The following is a 12,999-nucleotide window of genomic DNA, read 5'->3' on the forward strand; positions in this document are numbered from 1 at the left end:
CAGGCTACTTCCATTTCAGCTCCTTTCCTAGTTTTTACCCAAAAGCGAGCTCTACTTGCCAGCAGGATGCTAATACCAGCAGCCCTGAGCCGTTTAAACACTGAGTTGTCAGGTGGTCTTGCTCTTTCTGTTGCCAGAAGGGATGAAAAGACCGAAGAAAAGACAGACCCCCAAAGAAGCACGCCGCTAACCCTGCGACAACGTGTGACCGGCGGGTACCACGCGTAGTACCGGCAGTGGGCGGCCGCGCCGAACGGGTGCGACGCCCCTAGCGGAGCCGCCGCCCCGGCGCAGCCCCGGGGGCCGGGCCGGCAGCGGGCGCGGGGGGAGGGCCGCTTCCAGCGCCGCCGCGGGGTTAGGCCGGGCCGCGGGCAGCAGGTAGAGGAGGGCGGGAGGCGGGGGCTGCCCGGCGCTGAGCTGAGGCCGGGGCCGGGAGCCGTTTTTCCCGAGGCAGCAGAAGCGCCCAGCGCTTTCTGCGGGGCGGCGATGCGGTGCCGCCAGCGCAGCCCCCGGGTGAAGCGGGTGTGCGGCTGCCGCTCGGTGCTCCCCCGGCGGCGCGGAGGCGAACCGGCCCTCGGTACCGCCGGGGAGGGCGGGCCCGGGGCGGCGTGCGGGGCGGGCCGCGGCCCCCGGGGCCTTCAGGCGCCGGGGGGCAACGCTGAGGGCCCGGCCTGCCACCCTCCCCCCGCCACCTACCGACACCCGCAGGGGCACTCACACAGTGTGTTACCCTCGCAGCCCCCCCCGCGCCCAGGCAGAACGGTGCGTTTCCCGCGGAAATCGTGATTTTCCTCGCACTGATTTTTCTCACGTAAGCAAATTTGTCATTTGAGTTCACAGGCCGTATCGGACCCTCAAGGGAGAAGCTACTAAGCGCTTCCGAAAAATGGCAGGTAAGAACCCGCCTTGATGCAGTCCTGAGTAACGTGCTCTAGGCAATCCTGCTTTAGCAGGGGAGTTGGACTAGATGATCTCTAGAGGTCCCTTCCGACTCTGAGAATTCCGTGATTCCGTGAACACATACTAATAAAAACGCTCTTTGCTTCCACCCTGGGCACGCTGGTTTACGGCATATTCGTGGTGTTTAGCTGGGATGCTAAAGTATTACTTTTTCAAATGCCTGAAACTGCTGCAGTACGCAGTGCCTTTGAAAACTCCCGTCTCTCTGAGCGCTGCATCCGAGGGCCCTCAGCTCCTCTGAACGGGAAACAAACCAGCAGCTCGCAGTATTAATGGTATCATCATATCTCTGAGCTTGTGTCATCTCCAGCCACTGAACTACCTGTTTGCTGAGAGTTAGCAGGAACAGCAGAGAGGCCACTGCTCCTGATATTCCAGAATAAGTTATGGAGCAGGGGTTTATATAGTCTATACACGCTTTAAATTTATTATAGCATTTGACCACAAATTTTAATAGTCTTTTGGCAAAGCTATTGTTTCATGGACACTATGCACGCTGGAGAAATAATCACCCCTTATAATAGGTTAAAAATGAGGTATTGTTTCTTCAGACATTCAGCTCACATTCTATTAATTGTCTGTGACACCTTAAACTTAGCTGTCACCCTGGTGGTGCTCTGGGCCGTGCAGCTTCTGTGCCCCCTGGAGAAATTGAACTCAGGAGGTGCCTGAGTTTTTGTGCTGGCAGTTAGGAACTGCACGTTTAGCTGCATGATTTGCAAATCCAGTCATTTCCAATAGTCCCTGGAAATTTCCCTCTCTGCAGTGTTTATGCATAAACAACTGCTACCCCATAAAAGTATTTCACCTTTCCCATGTGTTCAGTGATGAATGATTTTTTTAGAGCATTATTAAAATTGAATGGCCTACGTACAACAAAATTTTGAACAAGTAAGCTCTGATACACCTTGTTACATCAGTTTAAGAAGCTCTATCCCAACGTATCCATCTTGCCACTCAGCTTACCTTAAATCCGCTTCATCAGCAGTTTGAGGTACCACTGGGCAGCTCACTCTTACGTCTAAGAAAAAGTCATGTTACTTTCTAGCGGAGCTGCTGTGATGATGCTGAAGTGGGATAGTGGCATCTTAGACATCTACACTGGTGTTGTCACCTGCGCAGCACTGAGCTGGAAGATGAGGGGTTCCCACTTGGCAGTAGGAAGATGCTCTGAGCTCTCAGAAGTTGTTTCCACAGCATTTTGAGGGAATCTAAGCTGGCGCTGCTTTGATCCCAGCCTGCCCCTCACGCTCGCGCTGTAACTTGTCTGACCCAGCCTAGGCAGCTAAACCAGCAGACAGCTCGCTGCTTTTTTTTTTTTTCCCCTGTTATTGGGTGAGGTTTTTTGGGGGTAGTGGAACCGGATAAACACAAATGCTGACTCAAGAGGAGAGACTGGGTTGTGCCTATGTAGGGCAGTGTGACCTGCTATGGAAACTGTGTGACCTGCTATGGAAACTGTCCACTGAGTTCCACCTAGACAAGCCCAGTGTAGCACAAAATTTCTGGGTTGGGGGCATTCACCGATTAGCTCTTCATGAGTCACCCATTGCTGCCGAGAGCAGGAGTCAAATGCTGCCACTGTCATTCTGTTTTCACTAGTTTTGTGCCACTTGGAAAATACACTACAGCAAAATGAAGTAGCAGGCCCTGGCTCCACAAACTGTTTCATATCTGCCTCCTGTACTCAAAGATATCTTCTGGTTTTCTTTCTGCCTCCAGGGAGAAAAGCCCTGATAGTCTACGCACATCAAGAGCCCAAGTCCTTGAATGGATCTTTGAAGAGGGTTGCTGTGGAAGAATTGAGCAAACAGGGCTGCAGTGTCACAGTGTCTGATTTATATGCAATGCAGTTTGAGCCAAGAGCCACAAGAAATGACATTGTTGGTGAGACTAGCCAAAATACACTTTTTTCAACAATAACGATACAAACTTTCACCTTGTCTGTCCGGCTGTATTAACAATCTAGAACCATGCTGTTTGGTGCACTCCAAAAAATAGTTGCTATTATTTTGTGCAGATATCCCTCAACTAACAAGCCCCAGCTTTTTATTTTCTTTTAGCATTGACTAGGAAATATCAGTGTATTGGTGGTGTTTTGTGTGTGTTTTTTTGTTTGGTTTTTTTGTTGGGTTTGGTGGTTGGTGGTTTTTTTTTTGTTTTTTTTTGTTTGTTTGTTTGTTTGTTTAATCGGTTGGACTAGATGATCTTAAGAGGTCCCTTCCAACCTAGGTGATTCTGTGATTCTGTGTAGGAGCCCAACGAGTATAATCATTATTTAAATAAAGCTGATCACTAGAAATGGCTCCTTAATCAGAAAAATGAAGTATCTGTACAGTACAGATTTGTAAAACAGTGTTTTGCCTTTTGACTAAAGTGAATGAGGGAAAATATTATTTTTACAGTATTTGCAATCAACTGCAGAAATGTTCTAAGAACGACCTTCTCTTAACAAATGATTACAAATGCTTTCTGCAAGTTAGCTCCAGGCACGTAAGTGCTTGGGCTTTTGAGTTGTCTTGGCACCTCATGACTACCTTGGTAGTATGACTGCTAAAAATTACTAGATGATGCAGTTAAGACCTGAGAAAAACAGTGGTGCTCTTGTTAGACTTATGTGATATTTTCACTGTGCTCTTACTAGCATTTAGCCCCAGTATTTTTCCAGGTTAGGAAACACAAAGCCATAACGTAATCTGTAACAGCAGAAACTCTTTCTTTAATGTAAGAATCAAAAAGAAATAGCGCAGGTCCAGTGCAAGCACTGGCAAAAAAACAAGAAGAAACTTATTAATGACCAGACATAAACATTTCTAAAAGTTCACTCCTGAATATGAACCTTGTCTCATAGTGACATTACTGAGAGGGAAAAATGCATTAGTACGTGCCTGCAATCAATCTCTAAAGTCTGTTTCTCATGGGTGAGAAATGCCTTCAGATACCATTTTATGACTTGCTAGAGTTTCATTCATGAGGCTACTGCCTCTCTCTTCTGCTAGAGACTGATAATCTACTAGTTGAATCAGCAGAATCAATCAGTATATGTCTAACTCAGACATATTTGAATTAGCTCACCCAATTACACTTGGGTGGCATCAGCAGAGCCTGCCCAGCCCCTGCTGAGTTTCCCAGCTACACAGACTGAAAAACAGCTATGTAGTGCTTGTGACTGCGTGGTGGTTTCAGTAATCCCTAATGCAGAGGTGGAGCGACTGGCAAAATTCTCTTAAATCCACTTAAATCATCCATCTGCATCACCAGAGTCTAGAGCCAAGCTTAAGTCCTCTTATTGCACTTCATATGTTGCTACAGAAAGGTGGAAGTTTTAGTACTCTGAGATATTACATTCCTCTCTAGTTTAAAATCAAATCACTATCAGCTGTGATGATGCTGGATATCCACACACACAAAAAATTTAAAAAAAGGAAGTGGGAAAAAATGGAAAGCAGTAACTCAATTTAGAACTGTAGATTGCAACGTATTCAATTCTTATTTGGCTACGATGTTAGAAACAGGGCAAGGAATGACAATTCACTTCTACCCACAGGTTACTTGCACAACTCAGAAGAGTTCAATTATGGCATGGAGACATGGGAAGCTTACAAGAGAGGAGCTTTGTCCAACGATCTGATTGAAGAGCAGAAGAAAGTGCAGGAAGCAGACTTACTGATTTTTCAGGTCATTATTTTAAACTGTATCAAAAAATACTTCAGTTGTAATATACGGGGGTGAACAAAAGAAAGGCAATAGTGAGAAGATTATAGATTTCATTAGGAACATTGAATCTAACCAGAATAAAAAGAGGTAGTAGCTCTGCTGTCAACATAAAACAGTCCGTATCCAGCATACCAATTTTAAGGTGTCGGGTTTTTCTGATATGATGTGGATTTTAGAAAATATCAGAAATAGCAGATCATGTGTAAGCATTATTTGTGCTAGCACAGTATGAATTTTTCACACAAATAATGGCTCCACACTGGCATTTTTGAGGAGTAGGAAGGCATCTGAGATTAGGAACTTAAAATACTTGTGTAAAATTGACAGCAGTGCTTCACTTAAAAATTAATATTCAAAAGTATTCTGATTGCATAGGTGTCATGAAGACTGGTCCTCGTGCTACCTGCACTCCAAATCGATTGCATAGAGCAACTCAGACCAGGAAGTATTGAGTGCAAAATACTACTGTAATTCTCAGTATGAAAATCACACCATATCATCAGGCAGCCTGACACTATCCCTTTGTCTTGGAGCTCACGCAAAGCAAACATAGATCTACACACAGAAACGTGTAAGGGCTCAAGGCAGCCCCACCGAATTATAGGTTTGGGATACGGTAAGAGACACCAGACCAACAGCTTTAGGAATAAACGCTTTATCCGTAAGTAATGGTAGAGTAACAAATACAGATCAGTAGTACAATTATCCAGGTTGTTACAACAGCAAATCCAGTGATTCAATTGCACAATTATCCACATTGAAATGACAGCAAATCCAGTCATTCACTAACAGAAGGCCAAACTAAATGTCTGCATGCACAAAGACATATGTGACCACGGATGTCAGGGGGGCTGGCCAAAAGCAGGGCAAGGCTTATTTTCTGGGTAAGCAGTGGGAGCAGCCAGCAGGCTCGGGGAATTTGGACTTCCCCAATCAGACTGTCCTCATTGATTGCTCAGTCGCAGAAGCACTATCTGGACTTGCTAATGGAACATTACACCCAGTTTCCATTCCCCACTGTGCCAGCTCTGTCCTCAGGGTCTACAAGTCCCGAAATACTGTATAAGGCAATACTAGCCTTACATTTCTTTGTGTGCCTGTGTGACTGTTTGCCTTAGGCATAGCCTATATATATTCCACTATCTGACTCTAGATGAAATTTAAGATGAGACCATACTCAAGCATTTCACTATAAGTCTTCATCATTTTTACCCTATTGCTTCTGAGACAAGTATAGTAAAACATTCCCTGAAGGAAGCGATTGCTTTCTACTTTCTGTCTTTAGAATGCTAGGAAGAGTTGAGTATATCCAAGGGAAGGGAAGGGAAGGGGAGGGGAGGGGAGGGGGAGCCTCTGAAAGACACCATAAAGTAATTTACAATTCACTACAGACTAAACTCACCACTTCTAGAGATAGTGGTGATGGCCCAGTTTCCACATTGTTTCCGTCTAGAATTAAGCCACACATGGATAAGCTTTTACAGAATTTCTTCTTCTGTAGTGCTGTGTATACAAAGGTTTAGGGATAGCAAAGGATCCTAGAAGAGTACACAAAGCATTCAAGAAAATGTAAATAAAACATGATAGCTTGTAAAACATGATAGGTTGTAGTCCCATGGGATAATTGGAGGATCTAGAAACAGGGGGTCCTACTGTTAAAGTTTTCTTCTCAATAAAGTGATTCAGGGTCATCATGTCGGCAGGGTGTGAAAGTGAGTCTTTCTTAAGATCCTACGACATTTGTCAGCAGACTGTCAGATCAGAACTGATCACCAGATGTCAGTCCTGGTAATAAGGCTCTCTGTGTGCATTTTGGCCACATTCTCCATTAGATCATATGTTCCTTTTGCATTTCAGCAATAGGAGAGGCAATTCTGTACAGTCTTAAGTTTGAATTAAATGTCACCTTCCTGCTTCATCATATTCCGACTTTGATTGGTGTAGAAGGCCCCAGATTCACCATGTGCTCTATACACTCAGGTATGTACCTGAGACTACTACAAACAGAAAGCACTTCAGTTATTTTTGCCAAGCATAGTTACTGCCTCTCCCAACAGAGAGCTGGAAGAAAGCATATACAAGATCTGAACAGATTAGGAGAGTAGGATTTGGACTGTAGACCAGGCCTAAGGATGGCCCAGGCTCCGTGCTAACAAAAGCAATTTACTTTTTGCCTAGTTTCCCTTGTATTGGTTCAGCATGCCAGCAATCATGAAGGGCTGGATGGACAGAGTCTTGGTCCAAGGATTTGCTTTTGAGTTTCCAAACTGTTACGATTCAGGTTTGCTCAAGGTATGTTTTTGAGATTGTCTTACTATGATCAAGATTTGCACAACGCTCTTGAGGATATTCTTTTCCATTATATTTGTTTAAAGCTCTCACTTTATGCTCTTCTGAAATAATACTTTGGTAACACGTTGAGTAACTTTCTGGCTTGTTAGAACTGTCTGAAAGTTAGTACAATAAGGAGAATGCAGTGGTTCCTAAAGATTTAAGCAATCTTCTAGAGATTTTTAGTTGGCCTACAAAATGGGCTTTGTAATTTGCTAGGTGTATCAGAGTGCACTGGGGTGGCATACAGCTTGCAAACAGTTTAAATCAATCCATTTCCTAAAACTATAGTCTGTCGTTCTTCCCACCACCATAGGACCACACAAATCTGTAATGAGTGACATACTGGAATACGTGACAAGACCTTGTTCTGGGATTAGATGTCAAAGGTTGGAGTTAAACTATAAAACTTTTCTTTAAACATGCCTAACTCAAGCATTGCTTTCCTAATTCTAGAACAAATTAGCTCTGTTTTCTTTCACCACCGGAGGAAGCGAAGAGATGTACGCAAAAGGAGGTATCAATGGTGATATTCGCTATCTCCTGTGGCCCATGCAGGTATAATATATGAATATTTGGTTGGGCTTTGCTTTAATTTTTATTATTCCAATTATTTTTAACAGTTGTATTATTGTTTATTTTATATGAAATGTAATCAGAATTAAGTTGTCCGTTCCAAGCATCTGCAGGTTATAAATTGGGCCCTAAAATACTGAAACTACTTTAAAAGTTCACAGACTTTTAAGGTTGTTTTGTGCCCCTTCCTCCAGATTGGAATTTGGAGAAAGCTTGTACTGTCAGCCTTTTAAGTTTCTCTGGTGTTGTAGGATTTCCTTTAGCCCTTGCCTGCAGGATTTCTTTTCCCCAGAGATACTTGATTCACGTAGGATGCGGGGCAGGAGGGGAGTCACACATTATCCTGGCATTAATGATCAGCTTAGGAAAGTTAGCATGTCTTTTCTTATTGCTAGCCTTTTGTCAGAAGTAGCAAGTGTGCTTTGAGAAATTTAGGGGGTGAGGCAAATTGTGGCAGCTACTTCTTGATACAATACAAACGGATATGCTTAAATTCTTTGGTCTCTGCCCTTGTGAGGCTATCTCGCTGCAGAGCTTGCAAGTCAACATGACAAAGAATGTGAAATGCAACTGTGAATTCAGAAATACCCAGAGGGAAAACGGCAAGTTGAGCTGATTTGAAAGGCACTAGCCTTCATTCAGGATCGTTTGGCTAAGCCAGAGGCAAAAGATTAAAAAAAAAACCACTTAGAATTGGATGAGAAATGCACTGCAGTTCAGGCACAATCTGTGGAGATTCAAATGTAAAAATACAATGAACTTTAGGCCGTCTCTGATCCTTGCAAATTTAATAGCATAGAGCAGCTGAAGAGAACAGTTCTGCAGATTTAATAGCACTTAAAAATAAATTCCACAGAGCAGAATAAATGAAGTTGACCTTATTTTTCAGTGTATTGTATGTCATTCTGCTAATGCGTAACCTTCAATAGTGACTGCCAGGACAGGTAATGAATTTTGCCATTTATTTCCCTTCTGATAAATACACAGAGCTTTAAAAATCCTGCCCTATGTTGGGTCAGAGAGACAGTTTCAGATCTGAATCTTCCACATTCTTGACTTGAAAGTGAAAGGCTAACTATTTCCTGGGCATTTCTTTCTTTGCTTTGAATCCAGCATGGAATCATGCACTTTTGTGGTGTCAAAGTCCTTGCACCTCACATCTGCTTCGCTCCAGAGTATGTCTCTGAGGAGAAGAGGAAGGAGATGCTGACTGCCTGGGCCCAGCGTCTGAAGACTCTTTGGAAGGAAGAGCCCATAAACTGCTCTCCTGAGTGGTATTTCAAGTAATGTTCAGGTACAGGACTACAGAGAGATTTTTTTTTTCTCTGTTCTTTTTAGTGCTTTATCTCAATGTCTGCACACTAATCTCCTAATTCAAATGTATTATAAGTATCTTGAGTACTACAGCTAGCAGCTTAACTGACAATCTAGCATTTGTCTTCATTGATTCCTAGGGATTCTCTTCAAAGATGGGTGCAAAACTTTGTGAAGAATTATCCTTGCTCATACAGTGACATCCTGCCTACAAGTGGTTGATAACACAAATGGTATTTAATTGCAGATTATACTGTTGCTGCTTATGAAACAGTAAAGTACGTTGCCATGTTTATTTTAACACTTCTTATACCGGCTGCCACTTTTTTTTTTATTTACCAGGGAATATGCTGCCCATACTCAACCTTGTTATGGCCAATCCTGTTCTTTTAAATGAGAGCTCTACACTTATGCCTTTGAGCTATTAAGCCAGATCATGAATAATGCAAAAGAATGTATACAGTTGCACAGTCACTTAGCTGGAAAGCCTTGTGGACAGCCTTAGGCTTTTCCACACACTTACAAAGCAATATCAAAGCTATGACAGATACCAGAAAAGGAGAAAACCAAATCCAAATATCGTATAGCAGTATGTTGTGCGTATATTGCTGTTCTTTATAGCTCCCATTTGCAAAGTACGTAGTTTCCCAAAGTCAAAGAGAGTCCCTGTTTCTATTATCCTAAGTAGATACAAAAAGGAATCCTATCTGTTTGCTGCCCCTTCACACCAGTCAGTATTGCTGTTTGGGTCTGGAGGGCTGGGGTATCCTCTCCGGTATCAGTGTAGATGGGATTCCTTGGAGATCTCCAGCACCGGCAGTCAGCGAGGCAGAACACCTGCCCGAAAACCTGCAGGAGCACTGTCTGTTTGCAAGCCAGGATCTAGTGGGACAAAATGATTGTCTGGCTCTTAATATCCGTGATTTTTACCTTGAACTTTAGGGGGATTATTTTTGTGCTTAAGAGCACAACCCTTTTTGTGTATATGGCAAAGGGTGGGTTTCTTGCTTAGCTGCACCATTTCTTGCTTTCATGAGCTTACCTAACAGCTGGCTTTGCACTTTGATATTAAAAGAATGTGGCCCAAAAAAGAAACGGTCTTCTGAGTCGCTGTCAAATGACACTTCGGCCTCTGTATACAGAGTGTGCATCTGCCATATGTTCTTGGTCACACCCCACCCTTATGTTTCTTTAAGGGCTACTTGGATAATAAACATGCTGAGCCCAGATTCTGGAGTGGCAGTGTAAGTTGATACACCAGACCGGTAATTGCTACCGCAGGGAAAGAGTCACATGTTCCTGTTTGTCACCATATGCAGTGAAGGGCCACCTCTAGCAGAGAGAGATCCCTGGAAGCAGTGCTGCCCTAAACCGTTGCAGATGTCTGCTTCCGTGTGTATGAGTCAAAGCCTTTAGGTTGCATAAGCAAGAAACTTGCTTTGGCTTAGTAACTCTTGTGTAGGAAAAAGAAAGTGAAAGGGAATAAAATGGAAAATGTTATACGTGCAAGTTGTGGGGAAAGCAGATTCTTGCCTAAAAGACTTAAGGAAAACAACTTTAAGTTACCTGAAGAGAGACTGAAGGACAAATGCAAATGTATAGGAGAGGAATCATCCTTATATTCACTGTGTTCAGTTACCAGACTGCTCAATAAAGAGGGAAATGGATATGAAAGCAGAAGTTGCAACTGACAAACCAAATGTTACAGTGTTGGATCAATCACAGAGCTTAGTGGGTTTAACTGTTAGATGAAGAATCTCAAACTGATCTATATGATGAAGATACACTACTTCACTGTTTGGCAGATGCATGCGTGCTACACATGGTAGCATTAAGTGCCTGTATTAGACTGGGTATTTGTAATGTGAGTATACAAGAGTGGTTGTGCTAGGTCAGAACAAGCATCCTCCAACCCTGAGTTTGTTCTGCACAGCGGTAATAGACCACGAAAAGCAAGCACTTTCCCTGAATACTGTCCTGGGCTCCAACTATATTTAATTTGGAGGATTTCCTGAGCTATATATGTTTTTCTATATGTATACCAAGCCAAATAGATCTCTGCTCTGAATTTTGTTCAGTCTTCCCTTGAATTCATGCAAACTTGAAGCAGCTAACGTTTTTTGGCAAAGTTCAGTGGGTCAGCTTTTTCCTTGCATGAAGCACTGGAGTGGGGGGGAATTCCAGGGAGGGTGAAGCACCTGGTTCCCAGTAGCTTCACTTGATTCCTCCCAGTCAACAGTAAATGATCAGTCTTATCTGTTCTTTTACACAGTGCTTACAGTTTTGTAGATGTGAGTCACCTCTGCTCCTAAATAATTTCTTTCCCAGGCCATGGAGTCCTGTCCTCCTCAGTTGTTCTTCCAAGAGAAGGCTTTGGCCTCCAGTCACCATTGTTGCTCTTCTCTGAACTCCAGCCTCACTATCCTGTTAGTGAGAAGAGGGGACCAGAAGGGCATGCAGAGTCAGCTCTGTGACTCTTGGATTCATATGACTTTCTCTGCTCTGTTCCTAATCATCTCTGACATACAATTTCCTTTAGCTAATGTTCTCATCTGTTGTAATCCGAGATCTTGGCTGTCAGTGACAGTGGTCAGCTCAGGGGCCATTATTTTACACATCAATTTAGGTAATATAGGGTATGTTAGTAGGTACCCTAAAGCCTAAAGACCCTACGCTCCACAAAAGAGATGTGACGAATTTAAGCTTACGTTGCTCTCAAGTTTTAGTGCTGAGTAATCATTCTAAGAGTATTAAAATACCTACTGTATCCATACAAAAATGAAGCTCCAAGATCCATGATGTTTCCTCTTAAATTAGATGAGTCACTACAAAGTAGCCAAGAGAGCTATTCAAGCCTTAGTTACAAAACTCGAGTTAAAAAGTATAAAAGAATCTTTGTCTACAAAAGTTTGAGGAAGCAGAGGCCTTAGTCCAAGGCAGCAGCCTCGCATTTCAGCAGCCTCTGTTTAGGTCCTTTAACATCGTGGCAGTAGTTGATCTTTTCACAAACAAATTAGGGAGATGTCTACTCCTGCAATACTCTTGTTGCTTCCATCTTATTCTCTGGTGTTAGTATATTTACGGGAACATTCTCCACAGAACAAAATATCAAGGAAACAACTATTGAAGAATTTGTATCACAGTGCTTGGTACAGACTGATGTTAAAAAAAAAAAAAAAAAAAAACAAAAAACCACACCAACAAAACATTATAAATACTGGTGAAGTTGTTCCTTTTTTGAACAGTAAAATTTAGTGAAATAATGTTTCATGACCAGTTATTTCCAACCATACTAAGATATTTTTAAACTCCAAATTCAGCAGTATTGATGTAATGCTGTTTGAATGCAGAGGAATTCTGATCTCTTTGGAAAACTCAGTAAGGAGATGGAAGACAAATTTCTTCCCTAGGATTGTGCAGCCAAAATACCCCATAACTGTTTCTGAATTACCAGTTGCGCTTGATGAAATGAGAAAGCATTTTGCTACCATCTGACAGAGATATAAACCAAGACCTTACCAGTTTGTCCAAGCAACAGATTGTCACAGAGGGCTGCCACACCTGCAAATGCTATGTACTCCAGTGAGATGTGCAGAGCAAAGGTGGTGTCTTCACTGGAACTTAATATGATGCCAAGGGGAAACAAAATCCTCTCAGTATACTCTACATGTAAAATCTGTTGCTAGGCCACACCTCAGCATCTAGGGGAGACCTCAGTTGGTCATCTTCTGAACTTAACTGCAGTGAGAAATTGTGGCTGCCAGCAGCCACAAGCAACAGTGGTTCCCAAATCTCTTGGGGGATCCCATTCTGTGTTCAGACTCCCCAGCGAGGCACGACCCTTCTCCCCATGCATCAACACTGTTGGTTGCACAGTGCTGCAGTTTCTCCCACCTCAGCCCTCTGGGGGCTCAGAGAGAAAAATAATAGAAGTTTTGTAGCACTGATGAGCCAAAGCTAGCTAAAATCATGGCTTCTTTCTGTAAAAGCAGCTGTAAAACATAATACCTTGACAGCTGTTGGACAGCAGTGGGATCAATCAGACCAGATAATGCTTTCGCTTTAGATTAAAAGGTAGATTACAGAAAGATTACAGGCATA

The 12,999-nt window shown here is 43.0% G+C and overlaps 1 protein-coding gene across 3 annotated transcripts; it reads left to right on the top strand.

Annotated features, from left to right (window-relative positions):
- The first annotated feature begins 299 nt into the window (after window positions 1-299).
- Window positions 300-10,569, top strand: NQO2 (N-ribosyldihydronicotinamide:quinone dehydrogenase 2). Of its 3 annotated transcripts, none has more exons than XM_074146528.1 (8): window positions 300-378; window positions 834-893; window positions 2,683-2,847; window positions 4,508-4,638; window positions 6,856-6,969; window positions 7,465-7,566; window positions 8,698-8,878; window positions 9,039-10,569. In XM_074146528.1, exons 2-7 carry the CDS (start codon window positions 887-889, stop codon window positions 8,869-8,871), a joined length of 693 nt encoding a protein of 230 aa, XP_074002629.1. In that variant the 5' UTR covers window positions 300-378; window positions 834-886; the 3' UTR covers window positions 8,872-8,878; window positions 9,039-10,569. The 3 variants fall into 3 exon arrangements, with proteins under 3 accessions (XP_074002629.1, XP_074002628.1, XP_074002630.1); XM_074146527.1 differs by having other exon boundaries at window positions 306-378; window positions 841-893; window positions 9,039-10,126; XM_074146529.1 differs by lacking the exons at window positions 300-378; window positions 6,856-6,969 and having other exon boundaries at window positions 641-893; window positions 9,039-9,983.
- Window positions 10,570-12,999: the final 2,430 nt, after the last annotated feature.

This window comes from Numenius arquata, chromosome 4 (assembly GCF_964106895.1).
Source record: "Numenius arquata chromosome 4, bNumArq3.hap1.1, whole genome shotgun sequence".
Classification (NCBI taxonomy): domain Eukaryota; kingdom Metazoa; phylum Chordata; class Aves; order Charadriiformes; family Scolopacidae; genus Numenius; species Numenius arquata.

What these genes read in the sequence shown, in the direction of transcription:
- NQO2 (XM_074146528.1), top strand. An exon ending in CACAAGAAATGACATTGTTG is followed by an intron (nt 2,848 to 4,507) that starts GTGAGACTAGCC and finishes TTCTACCCACAG; the next exon opens with GTTACTTGCACAACTCAGAA. An exon ending in CAGACTTACTGATTTTTCAG is followed by an intron (nt 4,639 to 6,855) that starts GTCATTATTTTA and finishes CTTTTTGCCTAG; the next exon opens with TTTCCCTTGTATTGGTTCAG.